This window comes from Plecotus auritus, assembly GCF_963455305.1.
Source record: "Plecotus auritus genome assembly, chromosome: X".
Classification (NCBI taxonomy): domain Eukaryota; kingdom Metazoa; phylum Chordata; class Mammalia; order Chiroptera; family Vespertilionidae; genus Plecotus; species Plecotus auritus.
Genome location: NC_137784.1, coordinates 2,343,432 through 2,361,730, shown reverse-complemented (window position 1 = coordinate 2,361,730; position 18,299 = coordinate 2,343,432). Strand labels below are relative to the sequence as shown.

General features: G+C 55.2%; 1 protein-coding gene across 5 annotated transcripts in view; it reads right to left on the bottom strand.

Moving 5' to 3' along the window:
* STS (steroid sulfatase) overlaps positions 1-18,299 on the bottom strand; it is a 248,920-nt gene that overhangs the window by 151,832 nt on the left and 78,789 nt on the right. For 3 of the 5 annotated variants that reach the window (XM_080653588.1, XM_080653590.1, XM_080653589.1), the window contains exon 10: positions 16,051-16,458. The exons of the other annotated variants lie outside the window; for them this stretch is intronic. In XM_080653588.1, the coding sequence (XP_080509714.1) occupies positions 16,082-16,458 (377 nt within the window). In that variant the 3' untranslated portion in view covers positions 16,051-16,081. Of the gene's footprint in view, positions 1-16,050; positions 16,459-18,299 lie in introns of those variants that run through there. 5 annotated transcript variants of the gene reach the window in all.

The window sequence follows — 18,299 nt, the reverse complement described above, 5'->3', positions numbered from 1 at the left end:
TGTTTCCATCTTTCTCTCCCTCTCCCTTCCTCCCGGAGATCAATAATCGGCCTGTTTTTATTAAAAATAATATCCTCTATGTATAAAAGCCTAATATGCTAAGTGTCCGACCATTTGTTCGACCAGTTGCTATGACGTGCACTGACCACCAGGGGGGCAGACGCTCTGACCGGTACCTTAGCTTGCTGCTGGGGTCCAGCCGATCGGGACTGGGCGAATCGGGTTGGACATGCCCTGGAGCCCTCCCGCGGTCCCTCCCCGGCCCCGATGGTGCACCGGTGGGGTCCCTCGGCCTGGCCTGCACCCTCTCGCAATCCAGGACCCCTCGGGGCGATGTCAGCGAGCCAGTCTCGGCCCGATTCCCGCAGGCCAGGACGAGGGACCCCACCGGTGCACGAATCCATGCACCCGGCCTCTAGTAAGTAAATAAATGCTTTGCAGAAGTTACCGGACCGCAAGGAGGAGGCATAAGCAGCTTCGGAAAACAAGACTCGCGTAGGGGTGTAGGGTGGGTGGGCAGGGGTCACAGCAGGTGGCCGGCGTGCGTGGAGGGGGCGGGTACATTTTCAATTTGAACTCAAGGGGACAGACTTAACTATGAACCGCGGGCAAGTTGCCCCTCGGAATTCGGGCGATGGGGCCAAACGGGGGTGCGTGAGCCAGACACGAGGTGAACGCCGACGGACCAGGTTTACGATCGGGGTCCCTTCCGTGGGGGCATAGATCCCATTACGGGGGCTCAATCCTCATGACCTCTCACCTCCCAAAGGCCCCGCCCCCTAATGCCCTCACATTGCGGTTAGGATTCCAAACATAGACATTGTGGGGGGACTCAAGCATGCAGTCCACGGCACCCCAGCCACCACTGTTCTGTCTCGATGCGTCTGCGGAGTCTGGAAATCTCATATTAACGGGATCACAGGCAATGGGGTCCCCTGCTTGTGGCTTTGCCCCTTAGCATAAAGGTTTCCACGTTGTAATAAAGAATTATTAAGAAATAATCACTTTTAATAAAGAATTATTAAGAAATAATTCTTCATTGCCCTAGCTCCGTGGTCGGCAAACTGCGGCTCGCGAGCCACCTGCGGCTCTTTGGCCCCTTGAGTGTGGCTCTTCTGTGGCCTGGGCGAGTCTATGTTGAAGAAGTGGCGTTAGAAGAAGTTTACGTTTAAAAAATGTGGCTCTCCAAAGAAATTTCAATCGTTGTCCTGTTGATATTTGGCTCTGTTGACGAATGAGTTTGCCGACCACTGGTCTAGCTGGTGTGACTCAGTGGATAGAGCGTCGGCCTGCGGACTGAAGGGTCCCGGGTTCAGTTCCGGTCAAGGGCACATGCCCTGGTTTCGGGCTCGATCCCCAGTAGGGGGCGTGCAGGAGGCAGCCGATCCATGATTCTCTCTCATCATGGATGTTTCTCTCTCTCTCTCTCCCTCTCCCTTCCTCTCTGAAATCAATAAAAATCTACACGAATAAGAGAGTAAGATGCAAATTGACCGTACCTTCGCGACGCCCACCAGCCAATCAGGAGTGAGTATGCAAATGAACCCAACAAAGATGGCGGGCTAATCTGCATACGCAGGCACCTCTGGGCAGCGTGGGAAGGCGGGAAGGCGGCTCCGGCCGGAGCGAAGGCGGTGCCGGCAGCCAGGGGAAGGAAGGCCCGTTCTTGCACGAATCTTCGTGCATCGGGCCTCTAGTACGTTTAATAATAATAATAATAATAATAATAATAATAATAATAATTCTTTATTGTTAATAGCATTACACGTGTCCCCTTTTTCCCCCCATTAACTCCCTCCAGCCTGCCCCCACACCCCTACCCTATTGTCTGTGTCCATGGGCCATGCACACATGTATACAAAGTCCTTGGTTGATGACTTCCCACCCACCCACCCACCCTCCCCCGCCTGCCCTCCGAGATTCCACCCCCTGTTCCTTGCTTCCATGTCTCTGGATCGGCTCCGTTCATCCGTTTATTCTGCTCATTAGCTTCCCCCTGTGAGAGAGATCATGGGATCTGTGTCTTTCTCCCACCGGCTTATTTCACGCAGCGTCATGCTCTCCAGGTCCCTCCGTGCTGTCTCATGGGGTGAGGGTTCCTCCTTTTTCAGGGCTGCATAGTATTCCACGGTGTGCACGGCCCACAGCTTTCTTACCCACTCGTCCACCGGTGGGCCCCCGGGCTGTTTCCAGATCTGAGCCGTCGCAGATTCTGTTGCACGTACAACTTCCGCATTCTCCCCGGGAAAGGGGTGCCCGCTTGAGGCAAGCTCCCCGCGTGAGGCCAAAAGCAGACAAAACACACGGTCCCTTAGGAACGAGGAATGAACCGGCTCCAGGCCCGATCCGCTCCGTCGGCGGCTGCCACGGCGTTCCCGGGCCGTGGTCTCCCCAGGCCTCCAACGAGCTGGGGGATGAGGGATCGCACTCGCGCGTCAAATATCCGACCGAGCGCACGGGTCTGCCCGCGACGCAGCTGCCTCCCTCGAATAAATGCTCCCCGGTGGCTCACGGCCTGTGGTTAATGTCCGGGCACCCATAAACGTCATTTCTCACCCCGTTGCCCAGCCGTAGAACTGATTCTTTACGGGGAAGAGGAAAATGTTGCAGGTGCTCACTCGGCCATGTCCAGAGGTGCTGGCATCGTTTTCTTTTGCTTTTATTATTATTTTTTTAAAATATTTTTATGGATTTCAGAGAGGAAGAGAGATGGGGAAAGAGAAACATTAATGAGGAAAGAGAATCATGGATCAGCTGCCTCCTGCACACCTCCTACTGGGGATCGAGCTCACAACCCAGGCATGTGCCTTTGATTGGAATCGAACCCGGGACCCTTCAGTCCGCAGGCCAACGCTCTATCCACTGAGCCACACCAACGAGGGCTCCTTCCGCTTTTATTTATTTATTTTTTTTACATAATTTATTGATTTTTTTACAGAGAGGAAGGGAGGGGGATAGAGAGTTAGAAACATCCATGATGAGAGAGAAACATCGATCAGCTGCCGCCTGCACGCCCCCCCACTGGGGATCGAGCCCGCAACCCAGGCATGTGCCCTTGACCGGAACCCAACCATGACCTCCTGGTTCATAGGTCGACGTTCAACCACGAAGCTATGCCGGCCGGGTTCCTACATAATTTATGAACCAGTGTCACCGCAATAAATACAATTAAAAATTTGTTTGGCAGTTGCAATGCATCTTTCCCATTGTGTGCGTCCGATCGGAAGAAGAGAGATGCGACTGGGTTTCTTTGGTGGTGGTGGTTCTTTTTTAAATATATTTTTAATGATTTGAGAGAGAGGAAGGGAGAGAGAGAGAGAGAGAGAGAGAGAGAGAAACATCCATGAGGAGAGAGAATCATGGATCGGCTGCCTCCTGCACGCCCCCTACTGGGGATGGAGCCCACCACTGGGGCATGTGCCCTTGACTGGGAATCGAACCCAGGACCCTTCACTCCACAGGCCCGGCGCTCTATCCACTGAGCCACACCGGCCAGGGCGAGACTGGGTTTCAAAATGTGAGACTGTAATGTGTGCCTCTGTCAACAGAATGACATTCCAGGGGTCCTCAAACGACGGCCCGCGGGCCACACGCGGCCCGCCGAGGACATGGATCCGGCCCGCCGGGGGCCGCTGCCTGTCCTGCTTAGCGGCCGACGCGTCCCGGGCCCGCAGTGCGCATAGGAATTTGTTCATCGTTGTTATTTTTTAAATGATAGTCCGGCCCTCCAACGGTCTGAGGGACCGTGAACTGGCCCCCTGTTTAAAAAGTCTGAGGACCCCTGTAAGCTGTCATTCCGAACCGCCAGGCTGTCCCCAGGCAGAGGAAAGGCATTTTCCTTCCACCGCAGGGCAGCACGGTCCCATGCCGACGACGTGGAGGCGATCGTTAGGAACGTCCCGTCTCGGGCAAACACGCCACGTTTACGGGGTCCTGGCGCTGTGGGTGGAACTGTCGGATCTGAGTGGTGGACGAACACGTCTTGCTTTTGTGACGCCCGAGGTGTGGGCGACGGGAATGGACCCCGAAGTCGGCAGAGTACACACGCCGGGAAGAATCCGGTATCTCGCTGCCATCACAGAACACGGTCCAGGGCACTGTCGTTAACCCCTGGCACCGGCAGATCCGTACGTCACGGCTCCGGAAGATGGTCATCAACCGAACGGGAAATGGATCAGAGCACTGGTCCCGTTTGCACTGGTCCTTACAAAGTACCATTAAAACAACAGGAAAGCCCTGGCCGGTGTGGCTCAGTGGATAGAGCGTCGGCCTGCGGACTGGAGGGTCCTGGGTTCGAATCCCGGTCAGGCCACAGGCCCGGGTTGCGGGGTAGATCCCCAGTTTGGGGGGGGCGGCGTGCAGGAGGCAGCCGATCCATGATTCTCTCTCCTCATGGATGTTTCTCTCTCTCCCTCTCCCTTTTGCTCTTAAATCAACTAAAAAATATATATACATATAAAGAGGTAATATGCAAATTAGGCCGGGACGCTGTAACAGGTCATGACCGGACAGGAGGAGGACTGTAGTGGAGACAGAGACAGAGACAGAGACAGAGACAGAGACAGAGACAGAGACAGGGGGGCCTGCCCGAACCGGCACTGTGGCTTGTGTGGCCCTGGAGCGGACACAGGCATGGGGGCCGGGGGACGCTGTGAGTCAGGCACGGGTCCCAACCCCCCCGCGGGGCGCCTCCTCACGCAATTTCAATTGCTCGCTGGGCCTCTAGTAATAAAATAAAATATAAACAGCCGAGACCGGTGTGGCTCAGTGGATAGAGCGTCGGCCTGCGGACTGAAGGGTCCCTCCCGGGTTCGATTCCGGTCAAGGGCATGGACCTTGGTGGCGGGCGCATCCCCAGTAGGAGGTGTGCAGGAGGCAGCTGATCGATGTTTCTCTCTCCTCGATGTTTCTAACTCTCTCTCCCTCTCCCTTTCTCTCTGTAAAAAATCAATAAAATACATTAAAAAAAAAAACAGTAGGAAAAGATTTATCAAATGAGAAACGTTTTCTAGTCGGGTAATCCTCTCCTTTTAGGATCCTTACAATGTGTGACAGCACGCAGTGCTGTTTAATCGCTATCGTGCCTTGAAATGCAGCTACCCATGTCTTCACCGTCCTCCGCCCTCGGCCACGGGAATTCCTCGTGCTATAAAAACGGAATTCTTTGGGGTTAGAGTCACACACCCTCACAGCGGGTGATGTAGGGCACCATGAGTTCCTCTGGAATCCTTTCCCATCCAATGTATGTGAATTTCTCTCTCTTTTTTTCTTTTCTTTATCGTTTTACTAGCAGCCGGTGCACGAATTCGTGATGGGTGGGGTTCCTCGGCCTGGCCGGCGATCAGGGCTGATCCGGGCCGTGTCGCCCAGTCCTGATCGGGACCGATTGGGGCCAGCCGGCCAGCCGGGGGGAGGGACCACGGGAGGTTGGCTGTGGAAGTGCACTGACCACCTGGGGGGGGGGGGAGCTCCTGCATTGAGCATCTGCCCCCTGGTGGTCAGTGCCCGTCATAGCAACCGGTCGACCAGTCGTAATGGTTGCTTAGGCTTTTATATATATAGATTGATTTGAGAGAGGAAGGGAGGGGGAGAGAGAGAGAGAGAAACATCAACGATGAGAGAGAGTCATCTATCAGCTGCCTCCTGCACGCCCCCTACTGGGGATCGAGCTCACAACCTGGGATCAAACAGTGACCTCCCATTTCATTGGTCGACACTCAACCACTGAGTCATGCTGGCCTGGATAAATACACTTTTATTGATTTCAGAGAGGAAGGAAGAGAGAGAGAGAAAGATCAACGATAGAAGACAATCATGGATCCGCTGCCTCCTGCACGCCCCACCGTGGGTATCAAGCCCGCAACCCGGGCACGTACCCTGACCAGGAAGCGAACTGTGACCTCCTGGTTCATAGGTTGACACTCAACCACTGAGCCACACTGTCCCAGATAAATATACTTTAATTGATTTCAGAGAGGAAGGAAGAGAGAGAGAGAAGCATCAATGCTGGGAGAGAATCATGGATTGGCTGCCTCCTGCACACCCACTACTGGGGACCAAGCCTGCAACCCGGGCATGTACCCCGATCAGGAATCAAACCATGACCTCCTGGTTCATAGGTTGATACTCAACCACTGAGCAACCCTGGCCTGGCTAAATATACTTTTATTGATTTCAATATACTTTTATTGATTTCAGAAAGGAAGGAAGAGAGAGATAGAAACATCAATGTTGGGAGAGAATCATGGATCGGCCGCCTCCTGCACGCCCCCTACGGGGGATGGAGCCCGCAACCCAGGCGTGTGCCCTTGACCGGGAATCGAACCCTGACTTCCTGGTTCCTAGGTTGATGCTCAACCACTGAGCCACACTGGCTGGGCGAAAGAAGCATTTTTAGACCTAGGAAATTTTTTTATTAAAAAATACGTTTTTATTGATTTCAGAGAGGAAGGGAGAGGGAGAGAGAGAAACATCCATGAGGAGAGAGAATCATGGATCGGCTGCCTCCTGCCCGCCCCCTACTGGGGATCCAGCCCGCAACCCAGGCAGGTGCCCTTGACCGGAATCGAACCCGGGACCCTTCCGTCCGCAGGGTGACGCTCTATCCACTGAGCCGCACCAGCCAGGGCCAGACCTAGGACATCTTTAACGTCGCCTGGCTGTGATGGAAACTATATGCAATAGGGATTTAACTATTCCTGTCACACCATATTTTTTGCCACCAGGTACAATTTTTACCACCGGAATGCACTACACATTCATGGGGCGGGGTTGGGGGGAGAAGGGCAAACATAACTCAAATGATAAAAGGTCAAAAAGATAGCTTGACTTGGTTCAGAGTCGTAATAGCGGGACGCAATGAACAATCGTTGTTCCTACTGTATATATAGTCTGGGTCCTTTAAATATATTGCAAAAACATGTGGACACACAGCCCTGGCCGGTGTGGCTCCATGGATAGAGCGTCGGCCTGTGGACTGAAGGGTCCCAGGTTCGATTCCGGTCAAGGGCCCATGCCCGGGTTGTGGGCTCCATTCCCAGTAGGGGGAATGCAGGAGGCAGCCGGTCCATGATTCTCTCTCCTCGTGGATGTTTCTCTCTCTCTCTCTCTCTCCCTTTCTCGCTCAGACAAATAAACATCTCTATATATTTTTTAAAAATCTATGCGTTTACCTTTTTTTTTTCAAATCGAGTGATTAATGCTTAACTCTGAGCCCACAGCAGCGTGCATGCGTCCTGATTTCTGCATCTATTGCCCATTCTGAAATAGGATTAACACCTCTGCTGGGACCACACAGGCATACCCCCTAAAGCACTGGGCCTCGGCCCGGGATGAGTGAGTGTCAGCGAGGTTCCCCCCATCTAGTCGGTCCCAGCCCATCCCATCAGCGCGGCCCCGGAGACACCCCGCCTCACCTCCATGCTGCAGACACTTCATCTGTTCTCTGGACATTACCATGAGGGCAGGGCCCCTGACTCCACCGCTAATGGGGGGCTGCCAGCCTTATTGCCCCTAACTGCCCTCCCCTGCTGGCCTGGTTGCCCCAAACTGCTCTCCCCTGGTGGCCTGATCACCCCTAACCACTCTGCCTGCCTGCCTGATCGCCCCTAACCATCTCTTTCTCTCAGCCGTCACTGACCCCGAGCATCTCCCGCGTCCGATCAAAATGCCGCACGCGCCCTTCCCCGAATTTCAGAAACAGCTGCAGAGGGTCCCCCCGGGTTTATCCGGCAGCCCAGCCTTGCCGTTCACGGAATAATTTGAACCCCGACTCTTAAAAGCACAAATAGCAAGCATCTCCTCCATTAACCGGGACTGTTACACGTGAAGGATGTGGTACCATTTAATTTATTTTTTAAATGTATTTTTATTGATTTCAGAGAGAGGAAGAAAGGAGAGAGAGAAACATCTATGATGAGCGAGAATTGTGGATTGGCTGCCTCCCGCATGCCCCCTACTGGACATGGAGCCTGCAACTGGGGCATGTGCCCTGACGGAGAGTCAAAACCATGATGTCCTGGTTCGTAGGTTGATGCTCAACCCCTGAGCCACACCAGCCGAGCAGAACAATGCTTTTATATCTAATTTTAAACTCTTCAAACTGCTTGGCTCCTAATTCCTGGGAGCAAAGCAGTGGTTTCACCTGAGTCCAGGGCCAATTAAAACGTTCACACAACCATGAACATAAAGGCATCCTATCTAATAAAAGAGTAATATGCAAATTGACCGTCACTCCAACACACAAGGTGGCTGCCCCCATGTGGACACAAGATGGCCACCACAAGATGGCCAGCAGGAGAGGGCAGTTGGGAGGGACCAGGCCTGCAGGAGAGGGAAGTTGGGGGGGGGGGGCTCCAGGCCAGCAGGGGAGGGCAGTTGTGGGAAGTTAGGGATGACCAGGCTAGCAGAGGAGGGCAGTTCGGGGGGACCAGGCCTGCAGGAGAGGGCAGTTGGAGGGGACCAGGCCTGCAGGGGAGGGCAGTTGGGGGCGACCAGGCCAGCAGGGGAGGGCAGTTGGGGGAGACCAGGCCTGCAGGGGAGGGCAGTTAGGGGCAACCAGGCTGGCAGGGGAGGGCAGTTAGGGGCAACCAGGCTGGCAGGGGAGGGCAGTTAGGTGTCGATCAGGCTGGCAGGGGAGTGGTTAGGGGGTGATCAGGCTGGCAGGCAGGCAAGCAGTTGGGAGCCACTCCCCTCCAGTCCTGGATTGTGAGAGGGATCCCAGATTGGAGAGGGTGCAGGCTGGGCTGAGGGACACACACACATTCCCTCCCCCCGCGCCCCCGCCGTGCATGAATTTCGTGCACTGGGCCTCTAGTATAGCTATATTTTAAGATAAAGGCATCCTATATAATAAAAGCCTAATATGCTAAGTGTCTGGTCATCCAGTCGGCTGTTCAACCAATCAAAGCGTAATATGCTAATGATATGCTAAGGCCACTCAACCGCTCGCTATGACGTGCACTGACCACCAGGGGGCAGACATTCAGATCAGTAGGTTAGCTTGCTGCTGGGGTCTGGTTGATCAGGACTGAGCGAGATGGGCCGGACCCGCCTTGGAGCCCTCCCCCGGTCCCTCCACGGCTGGCCAACCTCCCGCGTCCCTCCCCGGCCCCCATCGTGCACCAGTGGGGGGTCCCTCAGCCTGGCCAGCGCCCTCTTGCAATCCGGGCTAAGAGATCCCCCACCCCCCACCCCGAGTGCACAAATTTCGTGCACCAGGTCTCTAGTGTTACATAAAAACGTAAAACATTGGCCCTAGCAGGTTGGCTCAGTGGATAGAGCGTCGACCTGTGGACTGAAGGGTCCCGGGTTCGATTCCCGATCAGGGCACATGCCTGGGTTGCAGGTTCAATCCCCAGTAGGGGGCGTGCAGGAGGCAGCTGATCCATGATTCTCTCTCCTCATGGATGTTTCTCTCTCTCTCCCTCTCCCTTCCTTTCTGGGGGTGAAAAAGAAAAGTAAAACATTGAAACACTGAAAGTCTATTTCACCGCTGTGTGGGTACCCATGTGTGCATCGCCTTCACCCCAAAATGTTCATTTCTTTTATCTCTGATTTTAAAACACACAGAGACACTTCATGTGGCCGTTGGTAGATGAGTGGATAGAGATGGGGTACATATACACGATGGAATACGACTCGGCCATGATAAAGAATGGCATCGTGCTGTTTGCAAAAACATGGATGAATCTAGAGCAGCCGTGGGCAAACTATGGCCCGCGGGCCGGATCCGGCCCGTTCGGCTGTTCTATCCGGCCCGCGGAGCCGAAAGAGCAGAGGGTTCTCTTGCTCTCCCCTCCGCTCCTTTACTTTGAATTTATATTAGTTCACACAAACACTCCATCCATGCTTTGGTTCCGGCCCTCCGGTCCAGTTTAAGAACCCATTGTGGCCCTCGAGTCAAAAAGTTTGCCCACCCCTGATCTAGAGGGTATTATGCTAAGTACTAGAGGCCCGGTGCATGAAATTCGTTCACGGGGAAGGGGATCCCTCAGCCTGGCCTGCACCCTCTCCAATCTGGGACCCCTCAGGGGATGTCTGATGGGATCGGGCCTAAACTGGGGGTCGGACATCCCTCTCACAATCCAGGACCGCTGGCTCCCAACCGCTCACCTGCCTGCCTGCCTGATCGCCCCTAACCCCTCTGCCTGCCTGGCTGATGCCTCTAACCCCTCCGCCTGCCAGCCTTATTGCCCCTAACTGCCCTCCCCTGCTGGCCTGGTTGCCCCTAACTGCTCTCCCCTGGTGGCCTGATCGCCCGTAACCCTTCTGCCTGCAGGCCTGATCACCCCTAACCGCTCTGCCTGCCAGCCTTATTGCCACTAACTGCCCTCCCCTGCTGGCCTGTTTGCTCCTAACTGCTCTCCCCTGGTGGCCTGATCACCCCTAACCCTTCTGCCTGCCGGCCTGATCACCCCTAACCCTTCTTCCTGACGGCCTGATCACCCCTAACCCTTCTGCCTGCCGGCCTGATCACCCCTAACCACTCTCCCCTGCCGGCCTGATCACCCCTAACTGCTCTGCCTGCCAGCCTTATTGCCCCTAACTGCACTCCCCTATGGCCTGGCTGATGCCCCTAACCCCTCTGCCTGCTGGCCTGATCGCCCCTAACCACTCTCCCCTGCCGGCCTGATCACCCCTAACCACTCTGCCTGCCTGCCTGATCACCCCTAACCATCTCTGCCTCAGCCCCGCCACTGTGGCTTTGTCTGGAAGGATGCCCGGAAGGATGTCTGGAAGACGTCTGGTCTATCCGGTCTAATTAGCATATTACCCTCTTATTAGTATAGATAATAAGGCCGACAGATGAAGACAAGTATCGTATCTTTCATTGACATGTGGAACCTAAAAGCAACAAAGATGGTGGTTGGAGCGTCAGCCCATGCCCTGAGGGATCGTGGGTTCAATTTCCCGATAGAGACGCATACGTGGGTTGTGGGTCCGAACCCCCCGCCCCGGTTGGGATGCATGCGGCAGGCTACCAGTCCATGTGTCCCTCTCACATCGATGTTTCTCTGTCTCTCTCTTCCTCCTCCTTCCCTCCCTCCTTCCCACTCTTTCTAAAAACCAGTGGGAAAAAAATTTCAGGTGAGGATTAACAACAAAGAAAAAAAACCTATACTAATAAAAGGGTAATATGCTAATTAGACCAGACATCCTTCCGGACATCCTTCCAGACAAAGCCACGGTGGCGGGGGCTGAGGTAAAGGCGGTTAGGGGCGATCAGGCTGGCAGGGGAGAGCAGTTAGGGGCGATCAGGCAGGGAGGCAGGCAAGCGGTTAGGAGCCAGCGGTCCCGGATTGCGAGAGGGATTTCCGACTGCCGGTTTAGGGCCGATCCCAGCCTGGCCTGCAGCGATTGGGCCTAAACCCGCAGTCGGACATCCCCTGAGGGGTCCCGGATTGGAGAGGGTGCAGGCCGGGCTGAGGGACCACCCCCACCCCCACCCCCTGGGCATGAATTTCATGCATCAGGCCTCTAGTAAATAATAATAGCCTGGCCGGTGTGGCTCAGTGGATAGAGCATCAGCCTGCAGACTGAAGGGTCCCGGGTTCAATTCCCGGTCAATGGCACATGCCCAGGTTGCAGGCTCCATCCCCAGTAGGGGGCGTGCAGGTGGCAGCTGATGCATGATTTTCTCTCATCATGGATGTTTCTCTCTCTCTCTCCCTCTCCCTTCCTCCCTGAAATCAATAAAAATGTAGATAAAAATAATTATTATTAGCTGATAGATGTTTCTCTCTCATCGATGTTTCTAACTCTCTATCCCTCTCCCTTCCTCTCTGTAAAAAAAATCAATGAAGTATATTTTAAAAAATAATAATAACTATTATTATTATTATTATACAAAACAGGAACACAGCCATGGTATAAGGAACAAGGTGATGGTGGGCCAAGTGGAAGGGGGTGATGGGTAAATAACCAAAGAGACATGTTGGGGAGCCCTGGAGAAGGCCAAACCCCGTGTGTGATGGACAACGTGGCCTTGCCCGGCCCTCTGCACCCCCATGGGGGTCAGGGGCTACTGATTTCTTCCCATCTCCGCACTTCCGACCCCATCCCCTAAGCCCATGTCAAACTCAGGGCCCGCGGGCCACATGCGGCCCACAACCAATATTTTTGTGGCTCAGCCAATAGAACTGTATGTCAGAAACATTTTCATAAAAATGTCCCTTAATTTTTACGATATCCTGTTACACACAATCCTATATAAATAAAAGGCTAATATGCAAATTGTCCCCTTGACCAGAGTTCGACCAGGAGTTCAACTGGGAGTTTGACCGGGGGGCGGAACCGGCGGACCAACTGCCCGAGGCCCATATTCCTGGCCGGCCCTGCTCCCCATCGTCTACCCCCCCCATTGGAGGCGGGGCCAGCTGGTCTACCCCCTGCAGGAGCCCCTACCCCGGCTGGCCTGGCCCAATAAGCCCCCGATTGGGCCAGGCGGCCAGACCTCACCCGTGCATGAATTTGTGCACCGGGCCTCTAGTCCTATCTAATAAAAGAGTAATATGCAGATTGACCATCACTCCAACACACAAGATGGCTGTCCCCCATGTGGTCAAAGATCCTGCCCCCATGTGGACACAAGATGGCCACCACAAGATGGCCAGCAGGAGAGAGCTGTTGGGAGGGACCAGGCCTGCAAGGGAGGGCAGTTGTGGGCAATCATGCCAGCAGGGGAGGGCAGTTATGAGGGACCAGGCCTGCAAGGGAGAGCAGTTGGGGGCGACCAGGCCTGCAAGGGAGGGCAGTTGGGGGGGAACAGGCCTGCAGGGGAGGGCAGTTGGGGGGAACCAGGCCTGCAAGGGAGGGCAGTTAGGGGTGACCAGGCCTGCAGGGGAGGGCAGTTAGGGGGGACCAGGCCTGCAGGGGAGGGCAGTTAGGGGGGACCAGGCCTGCAGGGGAGGGCAGTTAGGGGCAAACAGGCTGGCAGGGGAGCAGTTAGGCATCAATCAGGCTGGCAGGGGAGTGGTTAGGGGGTGATCAGGCTGGCAGGCAGAAGCGGTTAGGGGCAATCAGGCAGGCAGGCAGGTGAGCGGTTGGGAGCCAGCAGTCCTGGATTGTAAGGAAGATGTCCGACTGCCCGTTTAGGCCCGATCCCAGTGGAGGGGTCCCAGATTGGAGAGGGTGCAGGCTGGGCTGAGGGACACCCCCCTCCCCCATGCACGAATTTCGTGCACCGGGCCTCTAGTTGTTAATAATGAACAAAACGCTCGCTCATGACCGATGACTGTCACCTTGTGGCATTCATTTCCCTCATGTGCCTCACGCGCAGACGCGCCATTTCTCCCCACGGACACCAGCAGCGAAGGTTCTAGCAGCCGGTGGCCACGTCCTCCGTCTCGGGCTGCCTTGGTGTGGCGTGCGCAACAGGAACTGTCTTGCTTTCGGAGAAGGAGGAAAACAGGTTTATTTGCGTGACGCGTATTCATGTGTGCCGTGATTCGGTGCCTCGTAGGGTCGTGTTCGAGGAAAGCATTCATTTCTATGAACACGTCCTATCATTTTAGGTTCACGGTGACGCGTTTATGTCAGCCCTTCGCCGTCAGCACGTCTCTATCGCCATAAAACTACGTTTCTGTGGAAATGGAAGCTTTTGGCCGAAACCGGTGTGGCTCAGTGGATAGAGCGTCGGCCTGCGGACTGAAGGGTCCCGGGTTCGATTCCGGTCAAGGGCATGTACCTGGGTTGCGGGCACATCCCCAGTGGGGGGTGTGCAAGAGGCAGCTGATCGATGTTTCTCTCTCATCGATGTTTCTAACTCTCTCTTCCTCTCCCTTCCTCTCTGTAAAATATCAATAAAATATATTAAAAAAAAAAAAAAAGAAAGAAAATGGAAGCTTTTGTTTGTTTGTGGCTCGCATCCCGGTAAACCTTGTGTATCTGGCCCGTGTTCGCCTCTGTGTTTGACATGCCTGGCCTAGGGACCCCATCGGCATCCCTTGAGCCAGAACTTGCGTGCAGTTACACACGCCACACGTGTGCCGAGCCGCGTCGCGCGGAGAAACGAGAGCACGGAACACGGTGTCCTGGGTGGCCAAGGGGGACTTTATTTTAACTCCGAGTTACCGCGACAACAGGGTTTCAGGAACCATCACCGGCATGCACGCGTGTTACACGGAACTTCCTTGCGACGCAGGCGAGACGCGGTCCCCGTTTCTGTTCTCCCCTCCCCCCTGAACCCCGCTTCAGGGTCCACTTCCTGTCCGGATCCTTCATCGCCCCGACTTTCCTCCTCACGCAGCAGTACTGACCTTGGGAACAAATGCCTGTGTGTGTGTGTCACCGTTGAAACGCCAGGAATACAAGGGTTAAAAACAGACCGGACGGCGTGGCTCCGGGGTTGAGCATCAACCTAGGAACCAGGAGGTCCCGGGTTCGATTCCCGGTCAAGGGCACAGGCCCGGGTTGCGGGCTCGATCCCTAGTGGGGGGCGTGCAGGAGGCAGCCGATCCATGATTCTCTCTCATCATCGATGTTTCTCTCTCTCTCTCTGTCTCTCTTCTTCTAGGAAATCAATAAACACACACACACACACACACACACACACGTGTTTAAAGCTTTTAAAAACCACCAGGATGTGGATCTGTAACTCAAGAATGAACACCAGTGGGTGACTTGAAAGCACGTGGCTGGAAGTAGATCTCCAACAACAACAACAAAAAACAACGAACAAACTCATAGACACAGACAACCATAATACAGTGATTATCAGAGGGGGTGGGGTCGGGGGGGAGGTAGAAAAAGGTGAAGGGGGGATAGATGGGGACGGAGGGAGACCTGACTTGGGGGTGGTGAACACCCAACAGGCTGTACAGGGGACGGAGGGTCCATTCCACCCCCGGAATTCTACCTCCACAGTTTTATTACCCAGTGTGGCCCCGATACAGTCGATCATTTTTTTCCTTAAAAAAAAAGAAAGCTTAGGTCCCTTCTGAGCAAAATAATTCCATTTTCCTGTAGGATGTTGCAAGCAAAACCTGAATGGCGGCGACGCGTACGGCCGAGAGTTGAATAACCTGGAACGTGTGTTGGTGCTGAGGCTACGCTTCCCGAAAGCTCCCTTTGTGACACACGGGACACGCATCCTTCCTTCTCTCCGCACGGCACGCGGATCCAACAGTTCACCCTACACGTACCTATCGGGCACGCTTGCATCATGTATGTACATGCTGCAGGTTATGTCGCCCTCCGGCACACGGTTCCACGCCACGTGTCCCAAAGTCCGTGGCCGTCGAGGATCGCAGACGTTGACGGGACACGATGATGTGGAAGACGAATTCCCACGTGCGATCACGTCAGCGAGAAGCCTCCAACGTTTCCTATAACCGCGTGGCGGACGTGCAGCCATTTCCGGAACGTGGGCCGCGCCGGCGATGTCCGTGACGTTGGGACGACCCCACGGCTCCGTGCTTTAAACACCTCCTCCTCCTCCTCCTCGGGGAGAGACCACACGGCGTGCCGCCACGAATCCACACGTGGGGAACCCTGCGTCGCGTGTGCTCGATAACACGGATCATCGCCGCCTTCCCATCGTCCAGCACTTACCAGCGTCCACTCCCGGTCGAGCGGACGGACGGGCCTTGCTTCACGGTCAGGTCGCGTGGGCTAAGACCGGCCGGACGCCTTTCGAATCGCATCCTCCCTGCGGTTGGAGCGGTGGCCGCGTCGTGCGGGCCACGGCGCCCGATCCGACGGTGCGGGAACTGATGCCGGGTGCCGTGGCCCACACACACACTCTCTGCAGGTGGATGGGTTCCCTTTGGCCCCGTCCCGGCGTCCGTGTGTGCATGCGGCCGTCGGACACGCTCCTGGTCACCCCCTCCTGCGTGTGCATGAGTGCACCGGCTTGGCTCACGGAAGGCACACGTCTAACCTATGTCCTGTGATGATGCACTGTCCGCCTTGATGTCCCCCCCCACCCCCACCCCCCCGACGGCATCACCCCGGGGCCCGAGATGGCGCGTGCAGGGGGTCAGCTAGAGAGTGCATCCCGGTCTGCGTGTCACGTCGCACAGTGACCAGACGTGCAGAGGAGGGGGGTGTGGGCAGGGTGTCTCCGGGGCCCCCCGCACGGCTACGGGCTGCGTCCCCGGTCCAGCACCCCCTGGGGACACTGGCAGGACAGGCTGGGGGATGAGGAGCAGCACATCTGCAGCCACGGCTTCCAGAGGAGGTGACCCACGGACAACTGGCTGGTCACGTGGCCCGCGGTGCGGACGTGGCGCTCCGCTGCCTCCTGCATGGCCCCCAGGATCTCCCAGAAGCGCGGCTCGGCGCTCGGCGTCACGGGGTGCCTCTCCCGGGGGTCCCGGGACACGTCGAAGAGCAGCGGCGGGTGGTGGCGGGTGACGAAGCGCCCGTGGCAGAAGCACACGTGTGTGTGGAAGCAGCCGTTGGCGCCCTCGGGCGCGAAGTTGGGCGTGAAGAGGAAGGCCTTCCAGACGGAGGTGCCTGGGGTGGACAAGGGCAGAAGTTGGGGTCACGGGGGAAGGGTCAGGGGGGTCACCACCAACCAGGACGCGCTCGGAACCCCGCGGCCCCGCGCTGCAGGCAGGGCAGAGCTCAGCATTCGGTCGCGGGGGAAGCGTGTGGCGAAAAGAGGAAGCAGCGTCGCTTAGAAAGACAGAACCGGCCCGGCCGGGTGGCTCAGTGGATAGAGCGTCGGCCTGCGGACGGAAGGGTCCCGGGTTCGATCCCGGTCAAGGGCATGTACCTTGGTTGCGGGCACATCCCCAGTGGGAGGTGTGCAGGAGGCAGCTGATGGATGTTTCTCTCTCATCGATGTTTCTAGCTCTCTATCCCCATCCCTTCCTCTCTGTAAAAAATCAATAAAATATATTTAAAAAAAAAAAAAAAGAAAGAAAGACAGAACCTGCCCGGCCAGTGTGGCTCAGTGGTTGAGCATCGACCTAGGAACCAGGAGGTCACAGTTCGATTCCTGGTCAAAGGCACAGGCCCGGGTGGTGGGCTCCATCCCCAGGAGGGGGCGTGCAGGAGGCAGCCCATCCATGATTCTCTCTCCTCATGGATGTTTCTGTCTCTCTCTCCCTCCCTCTCCCTTCCTCTCTGAAATCAATAAAAACATATTAAAAAAAAACCAAACTGAAACCTGTTTTTTTCTAAGTGGACAACTTTCGTTGTTTTTTTTTAATTTAAGATATTCATTTACTTATTTACTTTTGCTTAATCCTCCCCCGAGAATGTTTTTTCTATTGCTAGAGAGAGTGGAAGGAAGGGACCCAGAAGGGAGAGAGAGAGGGAGAGAGAGAGAGAGAGAGAGAGAGAGAGAGAGAGAGAGAGAGAGAAACACATCGATGGGCTGCCTCCCACATGAGCCCTGACCAGCACTCAGGCCAGGGAGGAGCCTGCAACTGAGGTCCATGCCCTTGACCAGAATCGAACCCGGGACCCTTCAGTCCACGGGCTGATGCTCTATCCACTGAGCCACACCAACTAGGGCAGAATATGACATTTAAAAAAAATATATATATATATATCATATAAGAAAATATAATATAGTAAAATAAATATAAAATATATAATAAAAAAAATATATATTTTTTATTGCCCTAGCCCCGTGGTCGGCAAACTGCGGCTCGCGAGCCACATGCGGCTCTTTGGCCCGTTGAGTGTGGCTCTTCCACAAAATACCAAGGCCTGGGCGAGTCTATTTTGAAGAAGTGGCGTTAGAAGAAGTTTAAGTTTAAAAAATTTGGCTCTCCAAAGAAATTTCAATTGTTGTCCTGCTGATATTTGGCTCTGGTGACTAATGAGTTTGCCGACAACTGACCTAGCCGGTCTGGCTAAGTGGGTACAGCATCAAGTCTGCAGACTGAAGGGTCCCGGGTTCGATTCCCGGTCAGGGCACATGCCCAGGTTGCGGGCTCGATCCCCAGTAGGGGGCGTGCAGGAGGCAGCCGGTCCGTGATTCTCTCTCATCATGGATGTTTCTCTCTCTCTCTCCCTCCCTCTCTCTCTCTCTCTCTCCCCTTCTTCCTTCCTTTCTGAAATCGATAAAAAAATTTTTTAAAATATTTTTTTAAAAATGAAAGAACCAAAGCATGAATTCCTCCTGCCTTGCTGCCCAGGACACAGGAGACCAAGGAAGCCACGGCCCCCACGTGTGGACTTGGACCCCTCACCGCCGGGCATCGCTTCCTCATCCCCGCTGGTCCTCTCTCTGTCGCTCGCTCTCCTCCTCCGCACTTCCCCTCAACCTCCTGTTTCACAGGCCACTTTGCAGAGCTGGGTGGGGAGCGATCGGCCCCACACGCCCAGAAATCACTGGGTCT